The 18,584-nt window shown below is 36.3% G+C and overlaps 1 protein-coding gene across 2 annotated transcripts in view; it reads right to left on the minus strand.

Moving 5' to 3' along the window:
* The window catches only part of adamts3 (ADAM metallopeptidase with thrombospondin type 1 motif, 3), a 304,447-nt gene that overhangs the window by 90,895 nt on the left and 194,968 nt on the right, over nucleotides 1–18,584 (minus strand). For both annotated transcript variants that reach the window (XM_039758577.1, XM_039758576.1), the window contains exon 8: nucleotides 8,597–8,702. In XM_039758577.1, coding sequence (XP_039614511.1) covers nucleotides 8,597–8,702 — 106 coding nt within the window. The remainder of the gene's footprint in view (nucleotides 1–8,596; nucleotides 8,703–18,584) is intronic.

The following is an 18,584-nucleotide window of genomic DNA, read 5'->3' on the forward strand; positions in this document are numbered from 1 at the left end:
ATTCTGCTGTGCTACTGAGTCCTTATACTATGTTTATTTCTGTCAAGTAAGCACTGATGATGATTTCATTATTTATAAATTTTATCTAGCTATCTATCTATATATATGCAGTTATGACTCAGTTAACAACATCCCGACTAACCCACCATTGTGCATTAATGATGAAGCTTCCAAAGAGATACATAAATGAAATCAAATAACATCAAAACACAATTTTAAGCGGCCATATTACAGTATTAATATTTTCATTAATGTATTACTATTACTGTATTTCAATAATCATGATTATTTTATGTGATGTATGTATTATGCAAATGTTAAGTTACTTGAGGTGAAGTGAGCATTTCTGTACTCACAGAATTCAACAATGCAGATAGTAGTAACTTTCTCAAACTATATAAGGATAAAACAGAAATCATAGTGATTGGCAAACATGAATATAGTGAGGATATTGGAAATAAATTTGATCCCTTAGGTTTAAAAATTAAGTTGGAAGTGAAGAATTTAGATGTAATCATCGACTTTGACCTAAATGTTGAATCAAACATTAAACAGATTACTAGGACTGCCTTTTTCATTTAAGGAACATAGCAAAAGTTAGACCTCTAAAAACTTTACAAGATGCTGGAAAAATGAGTTCATGTTTTTGTTTTTTAGTTGACTAGATTACTATAATGCTCTACTAACAAGACTACCTAAGAAAGACATCAATCAGTTGCAATTATTGCAGAAAGCAGCAGCCAGAATCTTAACTAGAAAAAGAAAATTTGAGCACATCTCACCAGTTTTAGCATGATTACATTGGTTGACTGTGTCATTCAGAACTGACTTTAAAATACTACTAATGGTTTATAAAACCTTTAATAATCTTGATCAGTCCTATATTTTGGAATGTCTCCTTACACTTCAAGTTGTAACCTCAGATCCTCGAATGGTGGTCTGCTTATTAGTCCTAGAACCAAGCTTAAAAAAAGTGGTGAGGCAGCCTTTTGCTGTTATGCACCTAAAATCTGGAATACTTTACCTATAGATATTCACCACACTAACTCTATGGAGCATAAAATACTGCTAAAAACTAAAATTATTTTAATATGGCTTTTTGTAGCTACATTTTAGTTGTTTTCCCAATAGAATGAATAGAATAGAATGGGCATAGAATAATCATATCCTCAGGGATCTGCAATCTGTACTAATATCCATTATTCTCTTCTTTTCTCTAGTTCTTCTGTGGTGGCGATCTGTGCCACCACCACCTGATTATAGCACTATGCAGCCCCCTGAGATGATGGAATGAAGGTGAGTGTCTCAGCTGTCCACAAGACCAACTCCATCAAATCCCATCATGTAAAGCATGAAATCTTTAAGGTTTGATTTAGGAATAATTATATTAGGTAGAATGACCAGTGGGGGCTGGATGGACTATTGGCCTTGAAACCCTTGCAGATTTTATTTTTGTTCTCCAGCCTAACTGGAGTATTTTGTTTTGTTTTTTTCTGTCCTACCAGCCATCTGACCTTACTTTGTTGTGTTATTTATTCTTTAATATTATTGCTTATTTTCAATTGTTTTCTCTTCTTGTAACTTTCTTTTTTTTATCCTGTAAAGCACTTTGGGCTTCACTGCTGTATGAAAATGTGTAATGTTGTTGTTGTTTGATAATGTGAGTACTTCCAGTTTCAAAACCAGGTAAAATAACAGGGCAGCTCTATGAAACCACAACTCCTAAGCTATCCTCTGGGCATCCATACTGGGGGTTGCCCAAGGGATGTTGCCCCCCAGTATAAAGGGGTAATGACCTGAGAATGGCAGGCAGCCTTCCACTGTCCCTCATTTTTTCTGATGTCTCAAACAAGAAAGGGACAACTAAATACCCCAGTTGGGATGCTTCTCCATTCTGTTTGTTCATTCACTATGCTGGCCTCCCAGCTAGGTAAAAGAATTTCATCCATTGCTGCTTCTAGCAACACAAGATAAGCCATTACATGGAGACCAACCCCTGGGAAGGAGGAAAAGATGCCAACCCCAAAACATTTGATGATATGGCATGGAGGCAGATGCTAAGAGGATGGGGTACACTTGGGGACAGTTGAAGTGACTAACTCAGGACGGAAATGCCTGGAGAACTATGATTGCAGCCTATGCCCCAGGAAAGAGTGGTGATAAAGGTGGAAATTACTACAAAGCATACTATCAGAGTTAAACGTAATTTTATTTTTAATTGAATATGAAGTTTTTAATTAAGAGAAACACTTAAAAGGAACAATGTTAAAGTTCACTAAAATTAATAGAAATGAATTAAGTGCTTACATTGACTGTAATTTAGTATATATTTTAAGAAAAACACAGAATTCACTGTAATGATGACTATTTCCAAATATTACAAAAGTAGTGGCTTATCGGAACTTTCGGAGTACTACAGAGCAAAGAGAAAATAACTTCATGATAGAGAATTTATCCTAACACAATGGATAAATTAGTTTAAAAACTGAATAACATCATTTTACTTTGCTTCTGTCCCATGACTTTATCATGAAGGGTTGATTGTCTGCCTAGTCTCTTGTTACTTTCTGTTCAAAATACAGCCTTCTTCGAGGCTGACAAGGCTGTTTTGTTTCTGTCTTTTCTGACATTTTACCAGCTAGAAATCAATGCCTCATTTACCGCTTTTCTACTGTTGTGTTTCAAAACAGCTCATATTTAAAGTAGTTGCTGATGTTTTAGCTTGTTTCACATTTCTTTCAAAGTGGTGATCTTTTCTGTTTCTGGGGTATCCTTTTTCTTTGAGCTCTGTTAGCTTTCTCCGCTTATTTATCTCTGTGCATTTCAACATTCATTTAATAAACTTTATTTGACCTCTGTGGTTGGACTTATGCTAAAATCAATTGTCTGCAGTATCAATTTTATTTAATTTAGATTTAAGGTACACTGTAAACTGTACTTTTAATTTACAACAAACATAATGATAATAATACTGCAGCAGTAAATTATTTACTGCAGAACCTGTTACAATTTTTAATCTATTCTATTTTAATCAATATACATGTGCATATTTTGTATATACTGCGGTGGGTTGGCACCCTGCCCAGGATTGGTTCCTGCCTTGTGCCCTGTGTTGGCTGGGATTGGCTCCAGCAGACCTCCGTGACCCTGTAGTTAGGATATAGCGGGTTAGAAAATGGATGGATATTTTGTATATATAATTATGTACATATATTCAATTTTGATTATTTCAAGAGTGATTCTACCTGATCAGTTCACTGGATTTTTAAAATGTGGTTCAAACAAGATCAAAAAGGACTGAATGTGTATTCCAACATCCTTAGTAGTTTCTTTACAGAGAAGATTCATTTAACTTGACACTCTCATATAAAGACATGGGTATTAATTCACTAAGAAATAATTTAGCTGAAATTGACAGCTTTGTTGCGACTTATACTGAAAGTTCTGAAACACTTACCAAGCAAAAAATACAAGACAGAAGACAATTTTCTTTGCAATTACTGATGTGAAATCTGATTATGAACTTGGTACTTTCCAAAATTTATCGCTTTAATTCAGAAACAGTAAATAGACAGATAAGCCTTACTCTCTTTCCTCACTAAATTATTAAATGCAATGCCACAGTTGGCCAAGGACCACAACTCAAAAAAAAAGTTATTAATCCCCAAGCACAGAAAATCAAAGTTTAAGAAATCTGAAATAAACAAAAAAAGGCTATAGATAAATATTCAACATCAATCACTAAAATTAGATCTTTATTGGAGTGTTACTTTTCTCATTCACGATCTACTTCTTACAGACGTAAAAGTTGAAGCTGCGTTGCCCCATGCCAACAGACATAAATTATAGACATAGACACTACTTAATTCATTTATCTAATTGTGTCACTTGGCCAGGTAGAAGTAGCCTTAGAAATTTGGTCTAAAGGGTTGGGCCAGACAAAAAAAATGTAAAGCCATCTCATGATGATACACATTGAAGCCAAGTAGGGGTAACAGAAGAGACCTTCACATGCAAATGTTTTCTTATGTGGCTGGTAAGTACTGTTCCAATGGAAATGTTGCAATATTTGATTAGAATATAATAAAGGGTCAGGCATTTTAGGTAACATATGTGAACACTATGAAGCAGGCATAACATGATACTGAGAACATATTAAGACTAAGGTTGTTCAATACACTGACCATAGCATTAGCAAATAGTGAATTACAAATGTAACGTCAGAGACTTGTAGAGTTTACTTTTGTCAAACCAAGCTTCTAATAATTTAAGACTAACCTAAACGTCATACCTTCAAGCTTGCATAGTTTGTGCAGATTTGCTGTGAATGGATGTGATGATGCTACTAAACAGAGATAAAAGGAGGGAAACAGAGTTTGATTAGCCAATAACAAATGTGGTGCACAAATGAGGTCCAACTTTCCTTTTAAAAGATACTGTCTCTGCTATTGCTAGTGCTTTTGTGGAATATGAGAAGTATACAGTACCAAGTTCAAGTTCAAATTTTATTGTCATATGCACAGTAAGGAAACACAGTTCCCTGTACAATTGAATTATTTCTTTGCTGTCCACACAAAATGACAAAACCAAAGTATAAAGATAAATATAAATAATAAGTAGCAGATAGATAATAAGTACCAAAGGCAGCATAAAGTATAAAAACAGAATAGAAATATAAAGTGTAATGTGCAGGTAAGTGTGTGATGGACAAGTCAAATACAGTTGTGTGAGGCAAATAGAATGAGGTAAACCATGGTTATAAACTCCAGTCAGTTCTTGAGGAGTCTAATGGCCTTGGGAAACAAAGAGTTCTTTAACCTGGAAGTCCTGCATTTCATACTTCTATACCTCCTGCCTGAGGGTAGAAATGTGAACAGTTCGTGTTGGGGGTGGTGGGTGGGGTCCCTGAGGATCAAGGCAGTTCTCCTGCGGACTCTGCAGTTGTAGAGGCTCTGCAGAGAGGGCAGTGGGGTCCTGGTGATCTTCTCAGCAGTCTTTACCACTCTCTGCAGGCGTTTGCGGTCCATAGCAGTAGTGTTGTCGTACCACACAGTGATGCAGCTGGTCAAAATGCTCTCAACAATGCAGCTGTAAAAGTTGCAGAGGATCTTAGTCGACATACTAAACTTCCTCAGCCTCCTCAAAAAGTATAGCCGCTGTTGAGCCTTCTTGACCAGCTGTGTGGTGTTTAGTGTCCAAGTGAGGTCCTTACTGATGTAGACGCCCTGGTATTTAATGCTGCTCACCTTCTCCACTTCAAGCCCTCGGATGAACAGTGGCCAGGGAGGTCTCCTCTCCTTCCTCATGTCCACTATCATCTCCTTCGTGAGGTTGTTGTCCTCACACCATGACACCAGACTGTCCACCTCCCTCCTGTAGGCCACCTCATCCCCACCAGTGTTGCGTCCTATCACTGCAGTGTCATCTGCGAACTTTAGGATGATGTTATCTTTGTGGGTGGTGACACAGTCATGGGTGAACAGGGTGTAGAGGATGGGGCTGAGGACGCGTCCCTGTGGGGTGCCTGTGTTTGTGATAATGGTGGCTGAAATCCTATTACCAATCCTGACAGACTCGGGCTGCCAGTCAGAAAGTCTAGGAGCCAGTCACAGAGGGTGGGGTGCAGGCCAAGTGCAGACAGTTTATGGATGAGTTCATGGGGGATAATCGTGTTAAAGCCGGAGCTGTAGTCAACAAACAGCATCCCGATGTAGGAGTCTTTGTTCTCTAGATGGGAGAGGGAATAATGTAGTGCGGCCGCGATAGCAACTGAGGTGGACCTGTCAATAACATATAATATAAATGCTCTTCTTCATCTATTTTCAACCAGTCTTGAACAGTGTCACTTATTGTTTGTCAGTTGTTAAGTCTGCATATTGTATGGCTCAACCTTTTGGTTCCTATATTTTTTTTATTATTTTTATTTTATTTTATATTTTTTATTACAGTAAGAGAGGGTTGTAACTGCAATATTGGTATTAAGTCAAGTTTTGTTAAATCTGAGTAGAGTCATGGGTGCGACATGCCTATTTGTGACTTAATGGACAAAGTAACAAAGAACAAATATGTTTAAGAAACTATCTACATTGGCAATGTACAGTAAGAGATTTTTTTCCTGCCTGTTAACAATTATTCTTCTTTAAGGTCTTTTAGGTGTTTTGCATGTGAGTGAAACTCACAATAAGCATTTTCAAATCTAAGGTCTTCCTCTCCCACATAAAAGTGTTTTTCTCTCTCTAAACTTAAGTGAGGAGCAGCTGCTCCAAATGGAGGTGTTTAACTACCATAAGTGATGGCAGAGGGAATTGTAAGATTAACAAAATGACTGAAATGCAATGGAAATTATACCAGAAACTGGTAGTGAAATGATGGGTTAGTCACCAGATAAAGCATTAATTTTCTGGTTAACCTGATAATATGCTCAACGTGGTGACTGAAAAATCTGATTGTAAGCATAAGCATTCAACATGACGTTGCTCAGCATGGGTTGTATGACTCAATTTCACTGACAAGTTAAGCAGCTCAGTATTCTGGGACAGCCTCCAAGAATTAATGAAAACCAAGAATTTAGGGTTCATAGTGTCAATACTGGCTCAAATATAGAATACAGTGAAATTATTTCTTGCATGTCCTAAAGAAACTTGCAATACTTTACCACTCTTCAGTTGTCAAGCCGAGTAAGTTTAACTACCGTACCTCAAACATCTATTTTCCTTAATTGAAATAACAACTTTACCTTGAAGTTAGAATTGCAGTCTAATTAGGGAAGACACATCAGTCTCAGTATCAAAAATAATGGTTATAATCCAAAACCATAACGAATAGTGTGCTATACAAAGGATCAGCTGAATTATTTTGAGGAAAGCAAGAGAAGCTATGTCAAAATACAGAGGGAAGACAGTGGTGTTGTATGCTACCCAGTTTCACAATAACACAGCATTCTGCCTGATAGAACTGGCAGGACAAAGAGATGGACTAGGAAATGGGAAAGACAGTAATCAGAAGTCTAAAGGAGAAAAAACTCAGAGATGCAAACTGTGATGGTTCGGACATGTATGCAGGATAGCTGACAACACAGGCTGCTATGGCATCAAGGCCTGTCACAGTGGAAAGTGCAGAAGCAGCAGTGAAAAAGACCTAGATCAATCAAATCGAAGCTAGCATCAGTGAAGCTAAGGCCATCACACTCGACCCACAATGGCACCCCCAGCCACATACTGGCTCTGAGGTCACCCTCGTCCAGCTGTTTGCTAGGTACCAAAGAAGAAGAAAGAAGATGTGAAGAGAACTGGCATATAAATAGAAAAAATTCACAGAGAAAGGAGTAAAGAATGCCAGGATAATTGTTTTTTGTATGAATATTGTACAAATTTGTGTGTAGTGGAAAATAAGAAAAAAATGGTGATAAAAATATAAAATCATACTTATTTTAAAGTAAAATATTTCAATCTTGCTCACTGTACATATTAATAGTAATACAATGTGCGGTATGAAGTACAGTAATGCAGTAATATATATTGTGCCTAACAGAGTAGCTTTTATAGACCATTGATGGGTAAAAAACTGAAAAAATGATAGGTTTGCTTTAAGTTATGTTAGTACAGCTTGAAAAATCATGTATAACAGGGTCCTTGGGAGTTATAACTACTGCTATGATGAAATCAGTGCCTCCTTGGCCAACAACTACAGGTACTTAATTTTCTACAATGCTCAAGTGTGTACTATATCTAGTTCAAATTGCACAGAAGGATGCTTACTCTGGCTGACAGGAATTAAAAATATATAAGCTACTTTAGACATTTTCTTTTCATTCACATTTCCTTGTATGTCAACAACTGTTACGTATTTACAACGTTCTGCAAATGAGTAAAATTTTTAATTCTCAAATCATGTTTGTATTAAAAAATGACAAAGTTACCAGTTTTCAAACAATGAAAAAGAAATCTGAAAAATTTATTATAAAATATGGTTTAGGACTGGTATATACAAAAGCAATTTTAAGACTGGGCATCAAAATGTACACATCGTGTGCCATTTAGCAGGACCATTTTCTCCACCACAGTAAGAAAAACACATGAGCTTCAATAGCCTCAAATTATACAACTGTATAAAATAATAACATCGGTGTGAACACTTTTTGGAAATCCTACTAGCATCACTTTCATTATGCAGTGTATAGCACTCCTGCATACTTATATTAGTCAAGTGCAGATACACAGACAATGACAGACTCTTCTTCTATTGGGCAAGTTAATTGTCAGGCAGCTTCTAAATAGTTCACCAATGAATGCAGCAAACTATTATAGAAACACTTTGAAGGATGCCTTACTCAGTAGTATTCTCTGTTTCTGGGCATTACATATATTTAGAGAGAAGCTAATGGTATTTCTACATCAAACACATCTACATATCTGTTTTAGTCTCCTATAGTATGGATATTTATTCAGAAAATCATTCCATCATATCGTAGATGTTTTCTTACTGTAACACCAGTACAGTACTTGATTTGAAGAAGTGTATTGGTTAAAGTATTTTGTTGATACATTGACTGATATGGTGTATGAAACTGATGTTGAATGCACTGTGGAGTACTTACACGTGTCCTGTTTCATGGGCCACTACAAATGCTGAGGAAAATCCATCTTCATGATTTAGGGTGCAGCTACGCACAGGATGGCACATACCAGTGACTGGAGCATATCCTAAAAATCAACAATAAAATTAAAAGCTAGTACAAGAAACACTGAATGTTTTAATAGCTTGATAAGTAAAATGATGACAAAAAATAAACAAAAAGATGTCAGTTAACTAAAAAACTAAAAACACCATTCAGCAGAAGCATGAAAAGGTAATATGAACTTACAGTATTTTAAACCTAAATAATGTTTCATTAATTTAATAATAAATAAAAAGTTCCACGATACACTGTCATTTTTTCATTTAGCTTTCAGCTATTTAACCTAATCTTTTAAACATTGGGTGCTTCAATTAAATAAAATATCTTCATTGTATACTTCTTGTAGGAATTGACCTGAATTAATGAAACAGGAAGACAAGTTATAAGTCGTTTCATGGACCAGGTCGGAGATGTTAGGATACAGTATCTTTATGGAGCACAATTCATGTTACTTCACCACACTCACATTGATCCAGTGTGGATTCATAGACATCTACCAGAAAAAAAAAATTAAACTAAACTTAGTCTTAAACTTGCTTTACATCTTATTATGGCACTGAAGGACTTACTTACTTACTTTACTGTTAACTTTACTCTTTTTTTTCTCAGCAGGCTCCCTTTCACACTCACTGTTGCCTTTCACAGTTTTCATTTCTTTATTTCCCCATTTCTTCAAACTCTCCAACTCACATAACTCCAGGGATTACTCCACTTTGGTCCCACTCCAAATTAAGGCAAACGGTTTTTATTTTAAAGTGGTCTAACTTTGAGCTATTTTCATTTATTTTCAGGAATAGAAACCCATTCATTCATTTTTCTGTTGGTTTATTACAGGTGAGAGATTGCCATCTTCCATTACTGACTTGGTTAAGTTTTAGTAATTTCAATTTTATCTAGAGAATTTCACAGGGTCTCTTTATTACTTTGCATGTCAACAACATACACCTATTTTTAAATAGTATCAAGCACAATTACTGACAGTTCTTGATTATGACAACCCTGAACAGTAACCTATAATGAAAATAATGTGTGGAGAAACATGCTTTATGGAGGAAACAACATCTGGAGCAACTTTTTAAGTAATCCGACATCAGCACTACATTAAGTTTATGCAGATGAAAACTGCAATGCCAAGAGGCAACTCATTTATATACTGGTGCTTTTGAGTTAAATTCATGTTTTGCATCACTTGAAAAAGCTTATAAAGATTAACTCTATTTCAAACTAGAATATCTGTCAGAAAATCCATTCATAATACTCTTGAAGCTTACATTACATCAGCATTATGTAGACTGCATTCTTATTGTACATGGGGTACCTTCAGGTTTCAAAAATAAACTGAAATGGAAACTCTGATTATAAGATGAATTAGGTTTATCATTAACCAGTTATTTTTACAACTTTTGGGTCTCTTTATTGCTGGGTCAAAACAGTACATTTAGCAGGGCTTTCTCAGTTCATCTCACTATCATATTATAACTTTCCACAATTTCCACAAATAAATTCAATTTACACTTAGAATGCGGACGCAGTGGTAGCGCTGCTGTCTCACAGTAAGGAGACCTAGGTTCACTTCCCGTGTCCTCCCTGCGTGGAGTTTGCATGTTCTCCCCGTGTCTGCGTGGGTTTCCTCCGGGTCCCAAAGTCCAAAGACATGCAGGTTAGGTGCATTGGTGTTTCTAAATTGTTCCTAGTGTGTGATTGGTGTGTGTGTGTGTGTGTGTGTGCACCGGGCGGCGTGCTGGCACCCTGCCCGGGGTTTGTTCCTGCCTTGCGCTCTGTGCTGGCTGGGATTGGGTCCAGCTGATCCCTGTGACCCTGTATTATGATATAGCGGATTGGAAAATGACTAACTTAGAATGCAGATACTACTTTTTTACAAAAACATGATAGTTCATATTGCTGAACTGCAAAAAAAATGTGCAATCTACACAAAGTAATGTACATGTACAGTAAATATATATATACAATGGATTTAGAAAGTATTTACTCCCTTTCAATTTTGTCACATTTTACTATGCTGCAACCTTAAAACCGTTTAAATTCATTTTTTCCCAGATCTCAATTCGAAAATCCTGTTTATTCAGGGTCCTATTTATTCAGGGGTATTGAGTTTTGCTTGAAGTGAGAAAAAATGAATTTAAATGATTTTAGCACAAGGCTGCAACACTGCAAAATGTGAAAAAAGTGAAGGGGTCTGAGTACTTTCCGAATCCACTGTATGAACTTATACAGGGGATTGGGCGCAAAAATTCCTGAAATTGGTTAATAGTACAGGTATAAGGGGTAGCTACCATCTATGCCATTGGGTATCACATGCCAAAAGTCTTGTTAATCAGTTTGCCAAGTGGCATCACATGCAGAGTTGATTGTGATGCACATTGTTGTCATTTATTTTACAATTGTGCGCATGACTTTGGGAATTTGTTTTCTCCAAGCCAGAAAAAGCACATCAGTTTATACTAAACATCAAGATAATGATGATTGCCTTTCTCAACATCAACTGGCTTGTTGATAAAGAGTACAATGAACTGTTGAGGTGTCTGTGGGAAAGAAAGCATGATAAAAAAAAAACAATCAGATGAGTAATGTATGCAAAACTGCATTTTGGCCCATGACAGCGCTTCTCCACAAACTGCATTATTAGTCAAGGAGTTTTTGACCAAAAACAATGTGGTTGTTGTTAACACGCCCAGTATTTGTCATATTTTGCTTCCTGTGACTTTTCTTGTTCTCATAATTAAAGCTGAGACTAAAGGGAAGACGATTTCAGGGGTAAATAAAAAAAAAAATTGCTGTAGGCTCTGGACACGGTAACAAAAGATGAGTACAGGAAATGTTTCCAGGAATGGAAGAAGTGCTAGGAGAAGTATATTGCATCTCAAGGGGAGTATTTTAATAGAGGCTAAAAGAGAATTGCTGTAAGTTGTATAATCAAGTTCTGGGAATTTCCAGGAATTTTTGGTCCCCCTCATACATTTAGAATCATTTAATAATGTTCTAAATTCATTTACAAGAAAAAAAAGAAAACCACAATTCTACTTCTACATCCAAAATCTTCTACACTGCCTGCATTAACTAGGTATTAAAAGTATAATAACAATAAAAATAAGGTATGCCATATGTGTAGAAAAAAAATTCACTATTGTGTATGTGTATATATAATTTTGTAACCCAAAGTGTTAATAGTAACTTGTGTTTATCTTCACAGATCCTGAGTTTACATCTCACACATGGTCACTGTTGGAGTGGACTTTGTATGTTCTCCAAATTTTAGAGATGGGTTTCTTCTGTGTACTACAGTTTTCCTCACAAATTCGCAAAGATGTGCAGGTTACAGTAACTGGTGATTCCAAATTGACACTGTGTGAGTGTAAGTGGGGGTGAGTAGGCCCTGTGATAGACACTTCCACTTCTTCAGTTTAACATATCTTGATCTTGTAAGCTGCCTTGAATAAAGTCTTGTGACAAATGTAAAACAATAACAATACTTAGATGGCATTTATTTATATTACTAGCAGAATACCCGCGCTTCGCAGCGGAGAAGTAGTGTTTTAAAGAAGGTACGAAAAAGAAAAGGAAAAATTTTAAAAATAACGTAACATGATTGTTAATGTAATTGTTTTGTCATTGATATGAGTGTTGTTCTCATATCTATCTATCTATCTATCTATCTATGTTGTTCTCATATCTATCTATATATATATACCTCTATCTATCTATCTATATATATCTCTATCTATCTATATATATATCTCTATCTATCTATATATATCTCTGTCTATCTATATATATACTAGCAGAATACCCGCGCTTCGTAGCGGAGAAGTAGTGTGTTAAAGAAGGTACGAAAAAGAAAAGGAAAAATTTTAAAACTAACGTAACATGATTGTTAATGTAATTGTTTTGTCATTGATATGAGTGTTGTTCTCATATCTATCTATATATATATTTATCTATCTATCTATATATATATATATACCCGCGCTTGGCAGCGGAGAAGTAGTGTGTTAAAGAAGGAAAGAGAAAGAAAAGGAAACATTTTAAAAATAATGTAACATGATTGTCAAAGTAATTGTTTTGTGTATTTGGCGGCAGCGTCACGAAGTTGTTTTCGGTAGCTGCATCAGAAAATGTACCACGACGTCTGACACGCGTCCTTTTTACTGTTTTCTCACAGCTTGGATTGCTGCTGTCATATATATATACACACACACACACACACACACACATACATACATACATACATACATACATACATACAAATTATATACATGTGTGTATGTATGTATGTATGTATGTATGTATGTGTGTGTGTGTGTGTGTGTGTGTGTGTGTGTATATATATACACATACATATACTTGTGTATATGTTTGTATGTGTCTATATGTGTGTGTATAGGTTTGGTCACTGAGTGCAAGGGAAAAATAATAAATTATAGTCTATAAGTTATTAAACAGTAAAACATTAACGTTTTAAGAAGTACAGGTACATTGAAATTACATTTTCTATGTGAACATTGAAATTTGTGCCTCTGGTAATGTGCCTTACCGGCATTTAAAGAAAATTAGTTTTGTGTCCTCTGCAGTGTTAAGAGAGAAAGGCTTTGGTTTGGGATAAAAGGAAAAAGGTGTAAAGAAAGGAAAGTTGCCTTTTCTTTTATATAGTATAGCAAAATACCAGCTTCAGGGAGAAGTAGTGTGTTAAAAAGCAATGAAAAGAAAAGGAAACATTTTGAAAATAACGTAACCTGATTGTCAATGTAATTGTTTTGTCACTGTTGTGAGTGTTGAGTGTTGTTGTCATATATATATATATATATATATATATATATATATATATATATATATATATATATATATATATATATTTACACACACACATAAACATATATATATATATATATACATATCTATACATATACACATATATACATACATATATATCTACATATATACACACACATATATACACACACATACATACATACACACATATATATACACAGAAATACATATATATATATATATATATATATATATATACATACATACACACACATATATAAGCATATATATACATATACATACATATCTACATATATACACACACAGCTATTTCAGATCAGTGCAATACGCTGTTTGTTAAAACGGTTGACTCCGCTCTTACGTGCAATAACAAATCAAATCATTCAGTTGTCTTTGCTCATATGTCATTTTAGAGCTGGACGCCTGGCATCTTTTTTTGGCCACAAGTTCGTTTCTGTTTGGTGTGAGGTTCTGTGTTGTGGAGATTCTCAGGATGGATTGCAGGTGCTCATCAGTGAGGCGACTCCTGTGTGCTGTTTTGTTAGTCTTTATCACTGAGAAGAGCTTCTCACACAGATATGTGCTACCAAACATGCACAAGGTTCGAGCCGCATGTAGAAGGACTTTTTTTGTTCTTCAAAGTCACCAAAGTGCCGTGCAAACTCAGTGCGCAATAACTGTAGCTTCGCAATAACTTGCAGCATCATAAGGTAGACTTGATTAACGTGGTAAGTGTTCGGCAAGGCAGCTGAAGCGCTGCATTATGGGATCTGTAGTTTATTGTGTTACCAGCGCTTCATATACCCGGCTTTAATAACAATAATACAGTATATAAAATGATCTCGGGCGGATATAATTACACGCCGGGCGGATGTGGCCCGCGCCCTTGAGTTTGACACATATGGACTAAATAGAACTTGAAAAGATATATTTTTTCAAATGTGATCGCAATTCAGATAGAGTTGACGTGCACTACAGCCTGCATGCCTCAATGAGTCATCCTCCCCTCGCTCTTACTTTTTTACAGTTCATCTAATGAATACACTGAGTATGGCTTTACCAAAACAATCATTGATGGCGAATAAAGTATCCATTATTCGAGTATGTAGAGCGGGATATATATATATATACATATATATATACCCGCGTAGCGGAGAAGTAGTGTGTTAAAAAGGTAGAAAAGAAAAGGGAACATTTTAAAAATAACGTAACATGACTTTCAATATACAGTATTTGTTTTGTGAGTGTTACTGAGTGTTGCTGTCATCAAGGATTTGATTATCATTATTTCTTTCAATCAGGTTCGTATTTGTAGGATGTGTTGTGTTCAAGTTACATTCCGTGTTTGTCAATCGTTGTAAAGATGACAGGTTTCATTCATCGATTCGTTTCTTACTGCATCAATAAACAGCTCGTCTTCTTCTTTATCTGAGACCTGACACACTGCATGCACGGTTTTTTACACTGTCTTCCTTTAGCGGACATTGACTTTTTCCACCGTGTGCTTTGTTTCCACAGTAGCTGCATTTATGAATATGCTTATCAGACGCTTCATATTTTTTTGCTGCCTTTTCAATTGTGTAATTCGGTTTTGTTCAGCTCTTTGGAACTGTTGCTTTTATCTGTGCACTGCGCCAGTTCACGTGAGCCACTCGGTGTACTTGCATCGAAGGTTCCCAGCTGTGCTGGTGCCATCTCGTGCTATGTCCATAGCTTTATTTAATGTTACCTTAGTCCTGGCACTTAAAACTTTCTCTCGCAGTTTCGCTGAGTTTGTGCCAAACACCACCCTGACCATCTCATCTTCCTCTCCATAAGCACAGTCCTTAACCCGTGAATATTTAGTGGAGTTTGCTATTGGATTGCCGCTGACGGACGGCCTTATATGGGCAGGCACTAAATTACAAACGCCAGCGCAGCCTGTCTATGAACTTAATTTAAAGTGTAGGTTTACATCGTGCTTTGTTTCCGAAGTAGCAGAACTCATCAATATGGTTGTATATGTCACTCGCTCGCTTCTTATTGTTTCGCTGCTTTCTCAATGATATGTTTTCTTCAGCGCTTTTTTGAGGTCTTCCTGATTTTCTATGTGCTGCGTGATTACGTGGGAGGCGTGATGATGTCACACGAAACTCCGCCCCCACAGCGTTAAAGCTCATCTCCATTACAGTAAATGGAGAAAAACTGCTTCCAGTTATGACCATTACGCATAGAATTTCGATATAAAACCTGCCCAACTTTTGTAAGGAAGCTGTAAGGAATGAACCTGCCAAATTTCAGCCTTCCACCCACACGGGAAGTTGGAGAATTAGTGATGAGTCAGTGAGTGAGTGAGTGAGTGAGTGAGTGAGTGAGTGAGTGAGTGAGTGAGTGAGTGAGGGCTTTGCCTTTTATTAGTATAGATTCTTTACATCAGAGCTACGAATAATAACTATGGAAATCCATTCATCCATTTTCTAAACGTGCTTAACCTTAGCAGGGTCATGGGAAATCTGGAGCCTGTCCCAGCAAGCACTGGGCACAAGGCAGTAACAATCCCTGGAGAGAGTGCCAGTCCACTGCGGGCCAGTATGGAAATCATAAATTAAAAGTAGAACATTTTATGAGAATGAAGGTGAAACTTTATTGTTAAGAAGGAACAATAGCAGAACATGAATTTGTGTTACTGTTTTTAAGCACAGACAATTCGGTGACCATCTTAAGACCCTCAGTAATGTGAATGAACAGTGTCATAACTTATTATATTAGCTCATAGCTAAATTTATTGTGTACCAAGTCACAAGTCAGATTTTGTCAGTATTATAAATGTAATCTGTGAAGCTGTTTTATGTTAAATTTGAAAAAGTGAAATTGTACTCACGTTCTGCTATACAGCAATCCCTCGCTATATCGCGCTTCGACTTTCGCGGCTTCACTCTATCGCAGATTTTATATGTAAGCATAAATAAATATATAACACGGATTTTTTGCTGCTTCGCAGGTTCGGCGGACAATGTGTCTTTTTACTTCCTGTACATGCTTCCTCAGTTGGTTTGCCCAGTTGACTTCATACAAGAGACGCTATTGGCAGATGACTGAGAAGCTAACCAATCAGAGCACGCAGTTAAGTTCTCCTGACTGAGAAGCTAACCAATCAGAGCATGCAGTTAAGTTCCTGTGTGCTGAATGCGGTGTTAACCAGGAAGTCTCGTCTCACTCATTCAGCATCAACGTGTTTCGCTGTGTAAAGAGTTAACTTTTGTGCTCTTTTGTGTTTATCTTTGTGCGTAGTCAAGCCCTTCATTATGGCTCCAAAACAATCTGCTCCTGCTACTGCTTCAGGGGCCATGCCCAAGCGCCAACGGAAGATGTTAACGATTGCCGAAAAGGTAAATGTTTTGCATTTGTTGAAGGAAGGGAAAATCTACACCGCTGTAGGACGCCATTACAGCATCAATGAGGCTATGATTCTTTTTATTTAAAAAGTAGGAAAGGAAAATAACATCTACGGCCACAGTGTCCTTTTAACCAGGGTGCAAAACGAGTTGTAAGTGGATGTAATAAGGCAGTAGTCCGGATGGAATCTGCTTTAGGGATTTGCATTGAAGACTGCCAGAAGAAGAACAACGGCAGTGCTACACAATCGCCTGAAGTGGCTCCTTTAAGGGCTGTAACGCTCTCCTTTGTTGTGCAGTAAAATTAAACTTTTTATTATCGGACAAGTCATTGTGTCATTTTTGGTGAGTAACCATAATTAATTTTCTACTTACAGTACTTAGTACATGTACGTATGTTTAGTGTCACTGTACACACATTTACTGTATACTATTTTTCTTGCATTATACGTATTTATTGCTGGTGGCCTGTCTATTGTAATGGCTGTAACATATGTGATATCGGAGACACTCGATATCTTTAAAATAACATTTAAGTTTTACTGTATATAAACAGTGTGTTTATATACATAATTTCAATTAATCTTACCTAATATCTAAGAGAATACAAAGGGATTATGCTGTATAACTCTGCGGGGAATATTTATAAACAGTGTGGGAGAGTTTATAAGGGCTTAAAATATATAAAAATAACCATACAAACATATGGTTTCTACTTCGCAGATTTTCACCTATCGCGGGGTCTGGAACGGAACACCGCGATCGAGGAGGGATTACTGTACTGTATATAACAACAATAACATACTGAAAATGGAATAATAATATTAATATACCACCCAAATAAACATATAACATAGAATGCAGTATCATAACAATGGTTAAGAAAGCTGAGCTCAAGTCACTAATATGGTTCAACAGCTCACATTTTCTGTTCCAGTAGAGCACAAATCTCCATTATGTTTATATGTTGAAAAAGCCTTCAGAGTTCCTTTACCTTTTAATGCGTGTCAGGATAACTTAGATGTCACAAACTGTCTTTTTTCTTTATTTTATTTGTAGTTTAACACCTGAATCATGTTGGGCAGCAGACACCAATTAAACCAAAGAAAGCCAATGTTCTTATTTAAATCTTTAAAATAATTTACATAAGCATTAAAAATAATGAAAAATAGCATTTCCCCCTTCTTTTAACATATTACTGACAATGTTCATGAGATCTGTTTGTTGTGATTGCACAATAATTGAATGAGAATGGTATAAACATTAAATTTTAAAACCAACATTCTATGATTTCCTGTCCTTTAATTATCCTATACCTTTCAAGACACTTCTCTGTATGGCCTGTGGAAAATTAAAACATGCATCCCTTTGTTTGGTGACACCCATAACCAGTGTCATAAGTAAGCAAGGTAGACAGATATTCAATAATTGAGACAGAAACTGTCAAGCACAGGTTCTATTCCATTTATGCCTAAAGTGACCCAGAAGATCTTAGGCATTTTGAAGTAGGATGGGGAATGGTCAAACTTGCTGCAGAAACATTTTATTGGAATGCCTTCTACTTCCCAATAATTTTTGATCTGAAAAGGCTGATGCATCACCCAGAAGTTGTTCACCTCAGTAGTTAAGATTACCATAGACATAAAAGTTTACAAAAAAAAAAAATTCACTGAAGGAAAAATACAGTGTGTTTTACACACACACACACACACAAGCCTTAGACA

The sequence above is a fragment of the Polypterus senegalus genome, chromosome 7 (genome assembly GCF_016835505.1).
Source record: "Polypterus senegalus isolate Bchr_013 chromosome 7, ASM1683550v1, whole genome shotgun sequence".
NCBI classification, from domain to species: Eukaryota; Metazoa; Chordata; class Cladistia; order Polypteriformes; family Polypteridae; genus Polypterus; species Polypterus senegalus.